This window comes from Salmo trutta, chromosome 13 (assembly GCF_901001165.1).
Source record: "Salmo trutta chromosome 13, fSalTru1.1, whole genome shotgun sequence".
Classification (NCBI taxonomy): Eukaryota; Metazoa; Chordata; class Actinopteri; order Salmoniformes; family Salmonidae; genus Salmo; species Salmo trutta.
This window is the reverse complement of record NC_042969.1, coordinates 50,799,279-50,818,342: the sequence shown is the minus strand read 5'-3', so window position 1 is coordinate 50,818,342 and position 19,064 is coordinate 50,799,279. Positions and strand designations below refer to the sequence as shown.

Here is a 19,064-nt window from a genome sequence, read left to right as displayed (position 1 = left end):
ACAGAGCTGTCTCCCGCTGGCGCCAGCTCCCCAGATAAGTCCCTTCTCCCTGTGTGTGTGCGTGCATGTGTGGCATGTAGGGAGGGACTGAGTCACATGACCTTTATAACACGGACATGCATTGCAATTAGGGCTATCTAGTCAAGTTAACCGCAGGATTTGCTGTGATTAATCGCAAATTCTAAATTGTCTCAAATTGAGCTGTAATGTAACTTTTTTTTTATAGAAAGAGAATTACGAGAATATTAGGCGAGTGGCCAATCCTCAAAGTGAGCTTTATTTTTTGAGATACCACTAACCGACGTATAACAAAACACATTTTAATGCAAAAGTGGTTAAATTAATAGATATTTTGATGTACCACCTAAACTCAAAATGTGCAGAATATTGCCTGGTTGGAGAGGGGTGGGCTACATAAACTCATGTAACCCAATTATACAAGCTCTGATATTGCTAAAATGTGAAATACAAGTAGTCAGTTGTCTTCCCTTCATACACAAACAAACAACATTAGGATATCTTAATTCATCTTGGAAATATATACCTGTAAACACAGAGATCTAATAGGTGGAAACATCAACTATGAATATTTATAATTAATGTAAGCTTGTCTTTTTGGTAGTTGAATAATAGACAACTTTTCAAGTCACATTTGCTCTCATTCAGTGCTCTATGGTCCTGCTGACAAAAAATTGTGCTCTGGGGCAGGTTTTTATCAAGGATCTCTCTGTATTTGGCTCCGTTCATCTTTCCCTCGATCCTGACTAGTCTCCCAGTCCCTGAAGCTGAAAAACATCCCCACAGCATGATACTGCCACCACCATGCTTCACCATAGGGATGGTGCCAGGTTTCCTCCAGACATGTTGCTTGGTAAGATGGAAAGATGGTAAGATGGCGCCGACAGACATGCCAGCTCTGTTTCTAGCTCCTAAGCAACTTTGCAGTATTTCGTTTTTGTGTGTGTTACTTCTTACGTTATAACCCAGGACGTTTTTTGTGTTATTACATAAAATAACTTTTGGATATCAAAGAGGCAGTAACTCACCAGCATTACGACTAGGAATACGACTTTCTGAATTGGATCCTTTGTTCGTACCCCCCAGGGCAATTTAACTTATCACAGAGGCTGCTCCAGTACGCCGCCGGTGGAGAAGAGTTATTCGGAGTTGGTCAAGGTAGGAAGCAACACCTCCACTTCACTGATCCTCAACACAGGAGCCCCAAAAGGGTGCGTGCTCAGTCCCCTCCTATACTCCCTATTCACGCGTGACTGCATGGCCACGCACGCCTCCAACTAGGCCTGATTACCAACAATGACGAGACAGCCTACAGGGAGGAGGTGAGGGCCCTGAGAGTGTGGTGCCAGGAAAATGACCTCTCACCCAACGTCAACAAAACAAAGGAGCTGATTGTGGACTTCAGGAAACAGCAGAGGGAGCACGCCCCTATCCACATCGACGGGACTGCAGTGGAGAAGGTGGAAAGCTTCAAGTTCCTCAACGTACACATCACTGACGATCTGAAATAGTCCACCCACACAGACAGTGTGGTGAAGAAGGTGCAACAGTGCCTCTTCAACCTCAGGAGGCTGAAGAAATTTGGCTTGGCCCCTAAGACCCTCAGAGACTTTTACAGATGCTCAATTGAGAGCATCCTGTCGGGCTGTATTACCACCTGGTATGGCAATTGCACCGCAGGGCTCTCCAGAGGGTGGTACGGTCTACAAAATGCATCACCGGGGGAACACTGCCTGCCCTCCAGGACACCTACAGCACCCAATGTCACAGGAAGGCCAAAAAGATCATCAAGGACAACCACCCGAGCCACGGCCTGTTCACCCTGCTATCATCCAGAAGGAAAGGTCAGTACAGGTGCATCAAAGCTGGGACCGAGAGACTGAAAAACAGTTTCTATCTCAAGGCCATCAGACTGTTAAATAACCATCACTAGCCAGCTGCCGCCCGGCTACTAAACCATGCACCTTAGAGGCCGCTTCCCTATATACATAGACATGAAATCACTGGCCACTGTAATAACATACCACTAGTCACTTTAATGATGTTTACATGCTGTAATCCATTACACTCCAATCCTGCTCACGGCTGGGTTTCCCGTCACAATTCGTGACAGTTGCAAGTCCTGCCACATCCGACGAGCATTGTAGTAGGATTTGATCTTAGTCCGGTATTGACGCTTTGCCTGTTTAATGGCTCATCAGAGGTCGTAGTGGGATTTCTTGTAGCGTCCTTGAAAGCGGCAGCTCTATTCTTTAGCCTGTAATCTATGGCTTCTGGTTGGGATATGTATGTACAGTCACTGTGGGGACGACGTTGTCGATGCACTTAGTAGTGAAGCTGGTGACTGATGTGGTAAACTCCTCAATGCCATCAGATGAATCCCGGAACATATTCCAGTCTGTGCTAGCGAAACAGTCCTGTAGCTTAGCATCCACTTCATCGGACCACTTCCCAGTTGGGCGCGTCACTGGTACTTCCTGTTTGACTTTTTGCTTGTAGAGAGAGCTTTGTGTGTGTTTCCTTAGCGCTGTATGAAAATCCGTATCGCCAAAGTATCGCAGAACATCAGTGTTAAAATTTTAGAAGTAATTTCCGATTGAGCCGACATATGCAGTGTTTGCCGTGAATGCAGTCTCTGCGACCACGGGAACATTGCCTTTAATTGTCAAACCTGTTACAAAACAGATCTTCAGCGCCACGGATTGAATAGAGCCCTTAAAGTTGAAATCTGTAGAAGGGGAAAGAGCGCCACTGTTCACCCCAGCGCCTTTGTTCTTGTTTTTGTTTTGTTGATGAAATGAAAAGGGGGCATCCAGCATTGCGGTAAAAGGGACAAAAGAGTGGTCGATGTTTGAAGTAAACTTCTTTGTTGTTGTAATATCAAAAGCAGACATGGCAGTTTCACCAACTACAAATATAATTTTCAATCGGCCTACTTTATTCTCCTTTTCTTTACACCTATACTCCAACTTTTCAATTTCCTCCCGTGTTAAAAACACTTCTAATTTTCACTATAACACACATTGGAACACCAACTGTGAGAGTGGTGTGGCAGGGAATCTGTCAGTTGTTACTGGTATGTTCATTGTAGCTGCTCCATACCACATTTAGCAGTAATGGAAGATGTGGCACGGACCTGAAGTATTTATCTTTTGTGATTTCTGTTTTCTATTTTATACTCCTCTAAGAGCTTAGTGCTTAGTTGTATCTCACACTGGATTTGTGTGGGGTACAATATATCAATGTTTAAGGGAGCTTGTTATTGTACCAACACACACTGTAAGACCATGATGTTCTTTAGTCACAGTGTGAGGGAACGTTTTCCACATTCGTAATTGAAAGCAAATGTCTTGTTGTGCTTTCTTCCTGTAGTGTAGCAATAAGATTTCATTGTTTTTACAAGGGTTGAAACATTTGTGTTTCATTTGTGTTTCACATTTGAAACAACTTCCCTGCTTTTCCAGAAATCCTGGTTGGAGGATTTATTTATTGAAAGTTCCACAAATTTTGCAACCCTATATTTTACACAGATCTGTGTGAAGTGAATGGGACAAGTGTGTAGGCTTCAAGGAGAGCTGCGGAGATCCTCAGACGAACATGATCAACAGTGTGTATACAAGTGTGTATTCAAGCCATAGTTGATATGAGAAGACTTGAGGATACGTAAGGGGACGAATGTCTTCAAAAGTATCTTCAAGTGCGCACGCGCACACACGCACACACACACACACACACACACATGAGATCTATCACTGTTTGTTTCACAGAGTGCCTAGCCCTTGATGTTGTTTTTCAAACTGCTCATTGGTCAAGTGTTTTCTATACATACAGCCATTTTATGTAGCAGTATGATATACAAGCTTCAGCTTCCTTAATCTCTCGTGGACAGATTAAATGGCGAGAATCTTTCAAGGATCACATAGAATTATGTGATTACAAGCAGTAGCTCCTGGTTTTGGGTCTTCATCATTGATTATTTGGACGAATCAGGATTGGGTGGTACGGTCTGTCCAAAGTCAAAATTGGCTATATCGTAAAAATTCATGAAAACAAACATTTCCTTTTTGGCCATGATAAACACGGGTTAAATTAGCAGAAGGGAGGGGTTTGTCCTCGAGTTTCCATTTGCTAGGGAGGAGACTTCACTTCCTCCATTTGCACAAAGGTAATCACAATTGTTAATGGCATCCCCCCCCCAGAAGTGAAACAGTAAATTACAAAACTTTCGCAAAATCCTTTTACTTCTGGGTAACCCAGAAAGGGTTAAAGTCACATAATCATTTATTAGCATAATTTCACATCTATCACAGGTTGAAAACTCCATTCATCTAGGCCATTTGTGCTTGAGTGCTAGAGAGCTGCATTAATTGATTATAAAATAACATTATATTGCTACAGTTCATGCATCATTTAGCACATTGCTTTCACAAATGGTACACATAGAAATAAGGGTTTAGGTAATCTAATACTCTTCCATAATTTGATGAGATCTATCAAGGACCCTTAGACAAAGGAAATTGGTTTTCAATGAGGCGCTGCCTTTATAAAGATCCTAGAATGACATTTTGTGTTTGCAAACAAAACTCACTAATGCAACATACATAATTCATGGCCTTTTGAGAAGTAGGACCTAGTTTACTATCTTGAATTAGTTGTATTTCTGAAGAATGTTCACTGTCTCCAAAACTAACACTGTCTGCATATCTTTCCTTTGCATCATGTTCAACAAGGCTCTGGCACTGAGACGGACCAATAGTCATTCAGTGAGGTAAAGAGAGGAAATTACAATGGAAATAAAAAAAAAAGATTCCTCTGTGAAAGTACCGTATCATTAATCTCTAAGAGAGGGGAGCTTCCTTCTGTAAACAGGCTGTCCCCAGCCCTCATGAAACCAATTCAATATGACAGATAAATCTGTGCTTTGCAGTGCGTCTCATTTCAAGAGTTTGGTCCCCGTGAGCAGCTCAGAATCAGAGCAAGCATTCACGTCGTAGCCCACTGTTCCCACCAGTAAAATGCCAACCACTCAGCCTGCTACCGTATTGATGGGCACAGTGGGAGCTTTATTGACAAGCAGCATGCTATCATGTGAATCATTAAACACCATTCCACACATAGCAAGATAACCTGCAATTTCAATGCTGTCCCTCTTTAACTCGCTCCACTGTCAGAGCTAAGGAAGGTCACAGAAATGCTTGCCACTGAGAAGCGATTACTGAACCCTCCTTTTGGTGACAAAGAATGTGGCGGCCGATTGTGTTCCAAAATCATTTGAGTCTGGACTGTGTCTGGAACCTGACCGTTCCTGTCAGATTTAGTTAAAAATCTTCTCTTCTCAGCTCTTATCATCTTATCAGCGCTGAGCAGATAGAACAAACGTCACTTCATCTCAATTTAATTCATGCAAACACCGTTATATTGGATTGTAGTAAATGATTTCATTACAAACTTTCCTTCTCACCACTGGTTATTGGATTTGCTTCATGAGACCTACTGATATTAGCTTATGACCGTTTTCTTCCAAATAATCAAGGAGCACTTGTAACAGTGTAGGTTCCGTCCCTCTCTTCGCCCCAACCCGGGCTCGAACCAGAGGACCCTTGCACACATCAACAACTGACACCCCACGAAGCATCGTTACCCATCCAGCCACAAAAGCCGCGGCCCTTGCAACGCAAGGGGAAACCCTACTTCAAGTCTCAGAGCGAGTGACGTCACTGATTGAAACGCTATTAGCGTGCACCACCGCTAACTAACTAGCCATTTCACATTGGTTACACACTGATATGACCTTGTTTGGGAGCGATGTTCAAATAAACAGTTTGAAAGCAGTGGATAATTGTCCATCCCTCTCTGTAACTGCAGCAACAGAGACAAAACATCGCTGGCCATTTTAATTATGGCGTGTGGGGGCGGTCTGTGTTACCGTCAGCTGATTATGGACTGTGTGGCTGTTTTAATTACGGCCCATTTTACGTTATGTTTGCTGTCAGTGAGGCTGGATGGGAGCCGTGCTCTCTGTGAGCCATAGCGTATAGCGTATAGCCAGAGCCATAGCGACTCTCGAGTCTTCTGTTCAGCTTTCCTCATCAACACCAGAGAGCTCTTATCCAGAATGTAAGAGCCAAAGGGACCACCACTAGGATAGGAACCATGAGCCCCACAAATACCCCCCCACCCGGGAACAGAGGGACTACAGCAAGTCCCATCCCCACAGCCGCATGAATCAATCAATCAAACTTATTTATAAAGCCCTTCTTACATCAGCTGATGTCACAAAGTGCTGTACAGAAACCCAGCCTAAAACCCCAAACAGCAAGCAATGCAGGTGTAGAAGCACGGTGGCTAGGAAAAACTCCCAAGAAAGGCCAGAATCCAGGAAGAAACCTAGAGAGGAACCAGGCTATGAGGGGTGGCCAGTCCTTTTCTGGCTGTGCCAGGTGGAGATTATAACAGAACATGGCCAAGATGTTCAAATGTTCATAGATGACCAGCAGGGTCAAATAATAATAATCACAGTGGTTGTCGAGGGTGCAACAGGTCAGCACCTAAGGAGTAAATGTCAGTTGGCTTTTCATAGCCAATCATTCAGAGTATCTCTACCGCTCCTGCTGTCACTAGAGAGTTGAAAACAGCAGGTCTGGGACAGGTAGTACGTCCGGTGAACAGGTCAGGGTTCCATAGCCGCAGGCAGAACAGTTGAAACTGGAGTAGCAGCATGGCCAGGTGTCTGGGGACAGCAAGGAGTCATCAGGCCAGGTAGTCCTGAGGCATGGTCCTAGGGCTCAGGTCCTCCGAGAGAAAGAAAGAAAGAAAGGAGAGAAAGAAAGAGAGAAAGAAAGAGAGAAAGAGAGAGAATTAGAGACAGCATACTTACATTCACACAGGACACCGGATAAGACAGGAGAAATACTCCAGATATAACAGACTGACCCTAGCCCCCCGACACATAAACTACTGCAGCATAAATACTCGCTGCTGAGACATTAGGGGTTTGGAGATACTGTGGCCCCGTCCGACGATACCCATGACAGGGCCAAACAGGCAGGATATAGCCCCACCCACTTGCCAAAGCACAGCCCCCACACCACTAGAGGGATAACTTCAACCACCAACTTACCATCCTCAGACAAGGCCGAGTATAGCCTACAAAAGATCTCCGCCATGGCACAACCCAAGGGGGGGTGCCAACCGACATAAATCAGCATCACACTGCTTAATTAAAGCGAGGGTCTACAGTGATCTCTCATGTTCAGAGCATTTGTCAAAGAGCTGTATTGACTAAGTGTCTAAATTGATGAGGAAGTTAATTTTTTTCCAGCGCTGGATTTTTGTTCTCCTATTTTTATATTTTACCTTGATGGAGTGAGAGGGGAACTGATTTGTCCGATAATGGAATTGTACATGGAAACGTAATAACAAATATGCACATTTGGGTAGCTTCCTTTTATGTTTATTGGGTGAACATTTGTACAACATGTCTTCAATGTCCAGTACTGTATTTTATGTGATTCCAACACCAGAATTGTTTATTACATAGATTTCGTTTGGGATATACAGTATATGAAATTGACAAATGTTCTTCTGATTTATGTCAGTCCACAAACAGGCAAATTAGAACAAGAAGGTTCATTTGTAAACCAAGCACATATCAATGAAAACCTGTGGCAGGCCTGAAGAGATTCAAGGGCCCTTCAAGCGGAGCAATCCTGTAACATAAAGCCAGAACAGACAGCCTTTGAAAGGGTTTTCCTTACCAATGAGGACAGGCATTAATAGAAAGCTCCAATTAAAGAACACAATACCCATCCTCATCACCAAGCAGAATGTTAGAAAAACTTCACAAAGGCTTTTCTTTGAACATTTTAAAGACAACCTGATTGACTGATTGTCCATGAAAGTGGGTTGATATGAAAGAACATGTTATTAAAGTCACACAGAACAAACATGCCGTCCTTTTTACAATGTGCACAGAAGGGATTTACAGCAAAAGATGAAGGGCATAAATACAACAAACTGTAACTGTATTCAGTTACGTTACCAGCAAAGATATTGTAATCAGATTACCGATACCCTTGAAAAACAACATGATTACTTAGATTACTTTTAAATTCAGACACCTTATGACAGCATTCTGTTTTCTCAATGACATTCAATTCAGCATTGGAAAAAGCATCAGCTTGTTCCACCTGAGTGAGTCAGAGACCACCATGATGACATACCAAATGCGTTGGATGGATCCTTTTTGTCTTCTTCTAATGCCTCTTAAAGGGAAGGCAATCCAAAAGCAACTGAAAGTGAGTTTGGGTAATCCAAAAGTTACATTATTGATTACAACTGTAATGGATTACATTTAGAAAGTAACCTACCCAACCCTCCACACAAACACACAGTATGTAATCAGATCAGGCTTGTAATATGTGTGTTCCATGGTTCAATGGAGAGGGGACTCTCTCTCTCCCTCTGACCCTGTCTGTTCCCACAGAAGCACAGTCTCATGTCCTCCCTCACCCCGTTACTGACCAGCACATACAGCACTGGGTCCACCACACTGTTCAGGCTGGATAGGGCCAGCGTGAACGAGAAAGGGAAGTGCATTTTCTGCTCAAACTGACAGTACATATTTTCGTCCATGTGGTAGTAGGCCAGGGAGCGGGTCAGCAGGAGGAGGTGGTAGGGGGCGAAGCACACAGAGAAAATCCCGATCACCCCGAAGGACAGCAGCCGTACCTTCCTCTTAGCCTGCTCCCCCAGCCCCTCGCTCTGCTTCACCTGGCCCAGGATCCTCCAGTAACACAGCCCCAGCACCAGCAGGGGCAGCAGGAAGCCGATGCCCACCCGCAGCAGGTTGAACAGGGCCACGGGCTGCGGCATGGGGTAGGTCTCGTAGCAGCGGTCCTGCATGTCGTCGTGGGCGTCCTGCAGGTTGTCTTTGAACAGCACCAGGCCGTGTCCGGACATGACAGTCACGCACACGACCAGACAAAGCACCCAGGCGTAGCGCGTGCTGCGGAAGGCTTTGGTCCTTAGGGGGTAGGTGACGGCCAGGCAGCGGTCCACAGAGATGCAGCACAGCAGGTAGATGCTAAGGTACATGTTGGAGTAGTAGAAGAAGCCGGCCACGCTGCAGGAGAGGCTGCCCAGGCTCCAGTGGTGGTCCTTGTGGTAGTAGTTGATCCAGAGAGGCATGGTAAAGATATAGAGTAGGTCAGACAGGGACAGGTTGAGCAGGAATACCCCCAGGGCGTTCTGGCTGCGGACCTGCTGGACGATGGGGCCAAGGGTCAATAGGTTAAAGGCCAAGCCCAGGATAAAGGCCAGGATGTAGATGCCCATCAATAAGTTACTGATAGGGCTATTAGAGATTGTCACGCAAGTCAAGTTGAAGTTTGTTTTATCCATCTGTTTCTCTATCTTTGTTCAGGTCCAAACTGGAGTACTTCCTGAAAAGACAAACAAATCAAAATCAAATCAAATGTGCTGAATACAACAGTGAAATGCTTACTTACGAGCCCCTAACCAACAATGCAGTTATAAAAAATATAGATAAGAATAAGAAATAAAAGTAACAAGTAATTAAAGAGCAGCAGTAAAATAACAATAGCGAGGTATATACAGGGGGTACCGGTACAGATTCAATGTCCGGGGGCACCGGTTAGTTGAGGTAATATGTACATGTTGGTAGAGTTATTAAGGTGACTATGCATAGATGATAACAACAGAGACTAGCAGTGGTGTAAAAGAGGCGGGGGGGCAATGCAAATAGTCTGGGTAGCCATTTGATCTTATGGCTTGGGGGTAGAAGCTGTTTCGAAGCCTCTTGGACCTTGACTTGATGCTCCGGTACCGCTTGACGTGTGGTAGCAGAGAGAACAGTCTATGACTAGGGCGGCTGGAGTTTTTGACAATTTTTAGGGCCTTCTTCTGACACCGCCTGGAATAGAGGTCCTGGATGGCAGGAAACTTGGCCCCAATGATGTGATGTACTGGGCCGTTCACACTACCCTCTGTAGTGCCTTGCGGTCGGAGGCCGAGCAGTTGCCATACCAGGCAGTGATGCAACCAGTCAGGATGCTCTCGATGGTGCAGCTGTAGAACCTTTTGAGGATCTGAGGACCCATGCCAAATCTTTTCAGTCTCCTGAAGGGGAATAGGTTTTGTCGTGCCCTCTTCACAACTGTCTTGGTGTGCTTGGACCATGTTAGTTTGCTGGTGATGTGGACACTAAGGTCCTTGAAGCTCTTAAACACCTGCTCCACTACAGCCCCGTCGATGAGAATGGGGGCATGCTCGGCCCTCTTTTTCCTGTAGTCCATAATCATCTCTTTTGTCTTGACCATGTTGAGGGAGAGGTTGTTGTCCTGGCACCACACAGCCAGGTCTCTGACCTCCTCCCTATAGGCTGTCTCGTCGTTCTCGGTGATCAGGCCTACCACTGTTGTATCATCAGCAAACTTAATGATGGTGTTGGAGTCGTGCCTGGCCGTGCAGTCATGAGTGAACAGGGAGTACAGGAGGGGACTGAGCACGCACCCCTGAGGGGCCCCCGTTTTGAGGATCAGTGTGGCGGATGTGTTGTTACCTACCCTTACCACCTGGGGGCGGCCCACCAGGAAGTCCAGGATCCAGCTGCAGAGGGAGGTGTTTAGTCCCAGGGTCCTTAGCTTATTTTTTAGCTTTGAGGGCACTATGGTGTTGAACATTGAGCTGTAGTCAATGAACAGCATTCTCACAAAGGTATATTCTGTATGTAATTAGTGTAAAATAAAATATAGTTTGAATCGCTTGTGATGTATGAACCCTGATCAGAAAAGCTTGATTATCACCTGTGTTAAAAATCAAGTTTCCGTAGTCTTTGGCCATTTTTTTTACATTTATTTAACCAGGAAAGTTGTATTTAGACAGTCTTGAGTCATAAATGAGACAGCCTATTCTGTCTTTCCTAGAACTTCCTCTATTCTCATTTAGTAGAAAGTTACTCACATAGGGCTCTAATCAATCTGCATTGCGGAAGTTCAGCTTTATAGCTTGATTGAAATTTAAAGGCAATCTCCGCTTTAGCGGAGACTGCATTCACAGTAAACACTGCATATGTTGGCTCATTCAGAAATTACCTTTACATTTCTATCGCAGAATCTGTAACAATTCAGCTTTACAGATTCAAAAGAGCCCATGAAGTGTATCATATAGAGACACATACGATACATTCGGAAAGTATTCAGACCCCTTCACATTTTCCACATTTTGATATGTTACAGCCTTATTCTAAAATGTATTAAATAGTTTTTTTCCTTCATCAATCTGCACACAATACCACATAATGACAAAGCAAAAACTTTTTTTTTAATATCACATTTACAGAAGTATTCAGAGCCTTTACTCAGTACTTTGTTGAAGCACCTTCGGCAGTGATTACAGCCTTGAGTCTTCTTGGGTACACCTGTATTTGGGGAGTTTCCCCATTCTTCTCTGCAGATCTTCTCAAGCCCTGCCATGATGGATGGGTAGCGTCGCAGCACAGCTATTTTCAGGTCTCGCCAGAGATGTTTGATCGAGTTCAAGTCCGGGCACTGACTGTGCCACTCAAGGACATTCAGAGACTTGTCCCGAAGCCACTCCTGCATTGTCTTGGCTGTGTGATTAGGGTCGTTGTCCTGTTGGAAGGTGAACTTTCGCCCCAGTCTTCGATCCTGTGCGCTCTGGAGCAGGTTTTCATCAAGGATCTCTCTGTACTTTGCTCCGTTCATCTTTCCCTTGATCCTGACTAGTCTCCCACATCCCCACAGCATGATGCTGCCACCACCATGCTTCACCGTAGGGATGGTATTGACCAGGTGATGAGCGGTGCCTGGTTTCCTCCAGACTTGTTGCTTGGCATTCACGCCAGAGTTCAATCTTGGTTTCATTAGACCGGAGATTCTTCTTTCTCACAGTCAGAGTCCTTTGTGTACATTTTGGCAAACTCCAAGCGGGCTGTCATGTGTATTTTAATACTTATGTAAGTTATTTCTGTTTCTTATGCAAACATTTCTAAGAACCTGTTTTCACTTTGTCATTATGGGGTATTGTGTGTAGATTGATGAGGAAAAAACATATTTAATCAATTTTAGAATAAGTCTGTAACATAACAAAATGTGGAAAAGGTGAAGGGGTCTGAGTACTTTCTGAATGCACCGTATAAATAGACACAATACTATATAACCCATATCAGTTGAACTCATCCCTCAAAAGATGGCATCCTCTTACTCACAATCTTTTCATTTTAATATCCCAGTATCCAGCTCATCACACTTTGCTACAACCCATTTCATTGACAAAATTGTTTATGTGTCAAAAAGATAAAACCCTTTGGCTATCCACTCTGACACAGTCAAAAATGTAACATACTATTTGAGCTTGATAATTGGCTCTGGATGGAAAATATGAGTCTACCCTTCAAAAGTGGGTCTCTGAGGTTTAGTCATGGTCTCACAGATATCGATTTGAGCTTTATTGCAGTGGAACTGGCTAACTCCAAATTGACTGTGAAACCATCTCTCCGCTTTTAAATACTTTGTGTGAAAAGCTTCACCAATTTCAGGATTTGTGACCTTCTACATTGTCTGACCCCCTCTGTGTATGATAGCAGTTACTGTCATTGGGTTCAGGATCTTATGATTTGACAAAAAATGTGTCATGGAAATATTGGCTCCCTCCTCTTAACGGGTTTATATTATCTTATGTTAATGCTGCTGTCCAGTAATTGCATCAACATTTTCCATGGTTACTGTTCTGAATGGTTTCCAACTGGCTGACTATCTGCCACAGCACAGGTTGTGATTCACGGGAGAGCATTTGCACTTCATTGTGACGTTCGATGTGCCAGAGCCAGGCCCTGGGATTGGATTAACCAGATATTTGGAGGAAATAAGACTGACAGCAGTACAGTTCGTAGCTTTAATGCGTATTTCAACTCTTTAGTGAAATGCAAGGAAGGACATAGTTCTATAAAGGTCACAGGGGTGTTACGATCATAGCGGGAAGAAAATATGTCCTGCGGCAGTAACTTTATCAATCATTGGTGATGAAATTCGGACTGATACTACACACTGATAATCAGATCTAAGTTTCTGTTCTAGCTTGCTCCTGAAATAGACATGCAAGTCTGACTGTCACATGAAACAAACATCCCTATTCCAATCTAAATCCCAATTAGATTCTGGGAAACATGACAGCAATGAATAAGATGGACATCTATGTTCCTTTCAATACCACATACACCAAAATGTGTTTTTAGATTATTAGTAGCGCCATCACATAATTACCTTTTCAGCTCTCTGGTGGAGTAATACAAAGTCTTCTTTTTAATTATTGCACTAAAAGGTGTTGATGGTATTGAGGAGTAGCTCGGTTCCAGCTCAAATTGGAGAAACTCTTTCGAGTTCTGAAAGATAAAACAGGAAATCATGAAAAAACAAAACGTTATGGGGCAGAGAAGATGATGTTGCCATGTTTCCATCCTCATCCCACACTCAGGCTTTGTTGTTGTTGGTGTGCAGAAACAGAAGGCCCTTATTAATGGTATAAGTGGATGATAATACATTGGCATGAATTGGCATGTGATGTAAATGTACTCTACGGTATATAATTGGTATGTAATCCAGACTGATCAAGCACTCATTCCTATTCCCTGGGTTAATGCTCATGATAATGATCCTAAAGGGTAATTCTATGGGTGATCCACAGATCTGTCATTAATCTAAGTTCTCACCATGTGGATGACAGACATTACATGCAAACCGCAAATAGCCTAACTGAGGTGAGACGAACATGATTAGTAGTTCATTTAGCAGCAAATAAGAATGAGCGTTGACTATGTGACGATCTGCACATTTTCCTTTGTATTATTACCACGGTGAATAGGGCGACCTGAACCTGTTGTCAGACCATAACGTGCTAATCATTCATCAGAACATTCTGCTATGCTGGTGCAATCTACTGACTAGTCAGGCCATTTGGCCTCCAATAATCACTGTGGAATTTAGAAACATCTTTCAGTTTCAGAGACATTGATGGAATAATCATTGCGTTAGTTGAACATTTTGCGCCCTTGACAACGTTCATCAGAAAAAGTGAAAAGGCTGAACGTAGGTATCGGTGGCATACCGATAGCTTGAGTTGTGAGTAACCGTGGTATTCCCCTCTTAGTAACAAGGAAATAATGAACAGTCTGGTCTAGATTACTAATTTTCCGTTGACTCTTAACCAAAAATAAATTCAGAACTGCTGATACAAATCTTTCTAAATACTGTAGCCCATAATGCTGTATTTTATGTGACCACTTGTGGGTGTGTTCTTGATAACTGCGCTATTGTGGTTACCCTTCGCTCCAACAGTTTCATTTCCTCTTTCTTATATGAAACCCCAACCATGTTTATACTTTTAAAAATCGAATGTGCTTGCAGAATGCCTGTCCAAACGTACAGTTGAAGTCGGAAGTTAACATACACTTAGGTTGGAGTCATTAAAACTCGTTTTTCAACCACTCCACAAATGTATTTTTAACAAACTTAAGTTTTGGCAAGCCGGTTAGGACATCTACTGTGTGCATGACACAATTAATTTTTCCAACAATTGTTTACAGACAGATTATTTCACTTACAATTCAGAGTATCACAATTCCAGCGGGTCAGAAGTTTACATACACTATGTTGACTGTGCCTTTAAACAGCTTGGAAAGTTACAGAAAATTATGTCATGGCTTTAGAAGCTTCTTATAGGCTAATTGACATAATTTGAGTCAATTGGAGGTGTACCTGTGGATGTATTTCAAGACCTACCTTCAAACTCAGTGCCTCTTTGCTTTTCATGGGAAAATCAAAAGAAATCAGCCAAGACTTCAGAAAAAGAATTGTAGACCTCCACAAGTCTGGTTCATCCTTGGGAGCAATTTCCAAACGCCTGAAGGTACCACGTTCATCTGTACAAGCAATTGAACGCAAGTATAAACACCATGGGACCACACAGCCGTCATACCACTCAGGAAGGAGACGCATTCTGTCTCCTAAAGATGAACGCACTTTAGTGCGAAAAGTGCAAATCAATCCCAGAACAACAGTAAAGGACCTTGTGAAGATGCTGGAGGAAACAGGTACAAAAGTATCTATATCCACAGTAAAACGAGTCCTATATCGACATAACCTGAAAGCCGCTCAGCAAGGAAGAAGCCACAGCTCCAAAACCGCCATAAAAAAAGCCAGACTACGGTTTGCAACTGCACATGGGGACAAAGATCGTACTTTTTGGAGAAATGTCTTCTGGTGTGATGAAACAAAAATAGAACTGTCTGGCCATAATGACCATTGTTATGTTTGGAGGAAAAAGGGGGAGCTTGCAAGCCGAAGAACACTATCCCAACCGTGAAGCACGAAGGTGGCAGCATCATGTTGTGGGGGTACTTTGCTGCAGGAGGGACTGGTTGTAACGCCCTGGCCATAGAGAGGGTTTTTTTTGTTCTTTATTTTGGTTAGGCCAGGGTGTTACATTGGGTGGGCGTTCTATGTGCATTTTTCTATGTTGGTTTGTTTAATTGATTTTGGCCGTGTGGCTTCCAATCAAGCACAGCTGTAGAGTGTTGTTGCTAATTGGGAGTCACACATAAGTGCCTGTTTTTCCGTTGGGGTTTTGTGGGTAATTGTTTCTGTTAGTGTTTTGCACCTGACAGGACTGTTTGGCTGTCGGTTTTCTTATTTTTGTATCGTGTTCTTTCGTCTATTAAATATTCAATGATGAACACTAACTCCGCTGCACCTTGGTCTACTCTCTCTCACGACAGCCGTTACACTGGTCCACTTCACAAAATAGATTGCATCATGAGGAGAAAAAATGATGTGGATATATTGAAGCAACATCTCAAGACATCAGTCAGGAAGTTAAAGCTTGGTCGCAAATGGGTCTTCCAAATGGACAATGACCCCAAGCATACTTCCAAAGTTGTGGCAAAATGGCTTAAGGACAACAAAGTCAAGGTATTGGAGTGGCCATCACAAAGCCCTGACCTCAAACCTATAGAAAATGTGTGGGCAAAACTGAAAAAGCGTGTGCGGGCAAGTAGGCCTACAAACCTGACTCAGTTACACCAGCTCTGTCAGGAGGAATGGGACAAAATTCACCCAACATATTGCGGGAAGCTTGTGGAAGGCTACCCAAAACATTTGACCCAAGTTAAACAATTTAAAGGCAATGCTACCAAATACTAATTGAGTGTATGTAAACTTCTGACCCACTGGGAATGTGATGAAAGAAATAAAAGTTGAAATAAATAATTCTCTCTACTATTATTCTGACATTTCACATTCTTAAAATAAAGTGGTGATCCTAACTGACCTAAGACAGGGAATTTTTACTAGGATTACATGTCAGGAATTGTGAAAAACTGAGTTTAAATGTACATGGCTAAGATGTATGTAAACTTCCGACTTCAACTGTACATTCCAGCACATTACTGAAGAACACTGTAGGTCTAGTTTTGTTATCTCATGTTTGGCCTGAAGAATGCACTTTTTAAGCTATCTGTCCTGTCTGATTAATAAAGCATCATGAATATTTGTGTAGCAGGCTACCCTTCATAAATATGCAACTCTACATGCTACCTGCCTTGCGTTCTCTCCCACAGGATTATCTATCAGATTTGCACACCATCTTGGTTAACTCCCTGAGATTGTGGGTTTAGTTTAGTCCTTGTGTTGTCCGTATTCTCTTAACGTCAAATGAACCTTGCTTAACAATTAGAAGAGTACATTTGACTGACACTACATGTAATATCTACTCACTGAAGCTGTCCTTGCTAGCCCTCTCAAGACCACTTGTAATGTGGATTTAACTCCATTACATCTGTCCAGCAGTATGTTAATGTTCTTTTAGCCAAACGCACAGGGAGGGGACTCTCAGACGTCCAGTGACAGCTAGACGAAAGATCTCCCAGGTCACAGATAGTCTCGTGTCCCAACGGTCTCAAAGCGTCACTCGTTTACATCCTTGAAAATGTCCACTTCTTTCTCAATCAGCAGACTGTTCTCTTCCACATTTCCACAGTTCTCAGAATCAACCCTTTGTTTTGCCCTTTAAGCACCTGTGGAAGCAATTTGCATGTTTTCGGACGTTGAATCAGTCACTGGCTACATTCCCAGACCTCTTTAGTCTAATCATTTAGTGAGACAGACTCACACTGCTACAGGCTTCCTTTTATCTCTGTCATCCTGGGGCCAGAGCAACAGGGAAAATTGTGTTGGGGGGGAGTTATTTTAGAACGGAATTAAAATAGATCTTGTCAGCGCAATTTTTAGGTCGAATATTTAGGAAGCACAGGCGTGCATCTGTGAAGAGATTGAACTGAGACCTAAAGGACTCTCAATCAATTTGAGACAATATGTGTATGTCTTATCTTCTAAAACGTACAGTGATACTCTGTGCACTAACTTTCAGAGAATGTCTGAACTCCATCCGAAAGGAAAAAGTTGACAAAAGCACTATCATTCATTCATCTACAGGTTTTACCACTTCTGAGTCCTGACCGCCGTTTAAGAAGTCCTCACCTGTCAGTTGTGGCACTTAGCTTGTTGTCAACAATGGTTCTCCAAAAGTGGGCCAAGAACTTCTGTCTCCTTCAGTAACCCTCAGGTACAGGAGATTTCCATTCAGACAGCCTGAGGGGAGACTTCAGAACCTTTGAGTTACTGCCAGACCATTAGAGTCCCACATGACGACAGGAAGAGAGCTGCGCCCACTCCAGTCAGAAACACTCTGATGAGAGAAGACAACCGACAGACTGATGTTTTCAACCCAGTACACGTCCTCTGTGATGGGGAAATGCCAACCATTAGCAGTCAGTCCATTCACTAAAGTCAAGATGTCAGATAGACAGCCATGCACGAGAAAGACAGAGAGAGAATAAGCCAGACACGAGAGGGGAAGAGAAGAGTGATGTTTAGGGGAGGAGGGAGGGAGGGAGTTTTCTTCAGCACACACGTGCATTTGAGAAGTAATTACTTCAGGGCGGGGTAGAGACCAGGCTAGACACTACTCATACACTTACTCCCCAGCACCTCCAGATGGATCGTTGAGACTGAAACTTACAACTTGACAGGAAGTCAGGCTGACCACAATGGTAGTTTCCTCCACAAGATACAACAAAGAGAGCTAACAGCAGCAACAGATATTATTGACTCACAGGCAATGTAAGTCAATAACACAATAGATTAAAATTATCTTTAGACGTGACTAATGGGCTATTCCTGTGGCGTGGAAATCTGATACACATGTCAACCGGACTGAAACCATCAGGAAGAATTCTAAAATTATTCATCACGGGTCAGGTTATCTCTAACGTCATCTCTGTACCTGAAGTAAATCACAGCTGGAGATTAATACAGGAGGGAAAAATGTTTATCAGTCACAATTCAGCTGGGAATGAGAAGCAAATATCCTTTATAAACTGACTCTCCCTACACTCTTGTGTTAATATTTATCATCCCATCTTTGAATTCTGTCTTGTAATAACTCTCTCAATATGCACTTGAGGTTGAACGCTTCACAGCTGTATCCAAAGCGATTTTTTTTTAAATGAACGTTGCTGCAGGGAAATGTACAGAGATGCATGAAGGTATGTGGGTAAATGAGCAGATAGTGTACAATTGTCAGTGGTGATAAGTTTCAGAGATGTGGTCAGAAATCAGAAGTTGGAGTTGGAGAGGAAAATCTGTCCTGAAGTGAGGACGTGTTGTGCTCAACAGGGAGATGGAGAGATGAAACAAGAGACAGAGCCGCCTCTATGGGTCGGCAAAGTACCGGGTGGCAAAGCCTGACATGGCATGGACCCCCCAGACATGCCCCCCAGTTTTGTTTCCCCATAAACATAACAAATGTTATATGAATTTTGCCAATGCAGCGTTGTCGGGCCTGCCAGTAGCACAGACACGGGATAGAGGCTATGCTGGGTGCGAGCTCATGATCTGAGGAGGGGGATGTAATAATGTAATGTTTAGTAGTTAAAATCCCAAAATGCATTG

At 43.3% G+C, this 19,064-nt stretch overlaps 1 protein-coding gene across 2 annotated transcripts; it reads right to left on the bottom strand.

The window, feature by feature from the left end:
• Window positions 1–7,455: 7,455 nt before the first annotated feature.
• LOC115205964 (G-protein coupled receptor 4) lies at window positions 7,456–17,982 on the bottom strand. Of its 2 annotated transcripts, none has more exons than XM_029772420.1 (3): window positions 17,592–17,982; window positions 13,323–13,441; window positions 7,456–9,461 (listed from the first exon to the last, which is right to left on the bottom strand). In XM_029772420.1, exon 3 carries the CDS (start codon window positions 9,418–9,420, stop codon window positions 8,419–8,421), a length of 1,002 nt encoding a protein of 333 aa, XP_029628280.1. In that variant the 5' UTR covers window positions 9,421–9,461; window positions 13,323–13,441; window positions 17,592–17,982; the 3' UTR covers window positions 7,456–8,418. The 2 variants fall into 2 exon arrangements, with proteins under 2 accessions (XP_029628280.1, XP_029628281.1); XM_029772421.1 differs by lacking the exon at window positions 17,592–17,982 and adding an exon at window positions 14,660–14,681.
• Window positions 17,983–19,064: the final 1,082 nt, after the last annotated feature.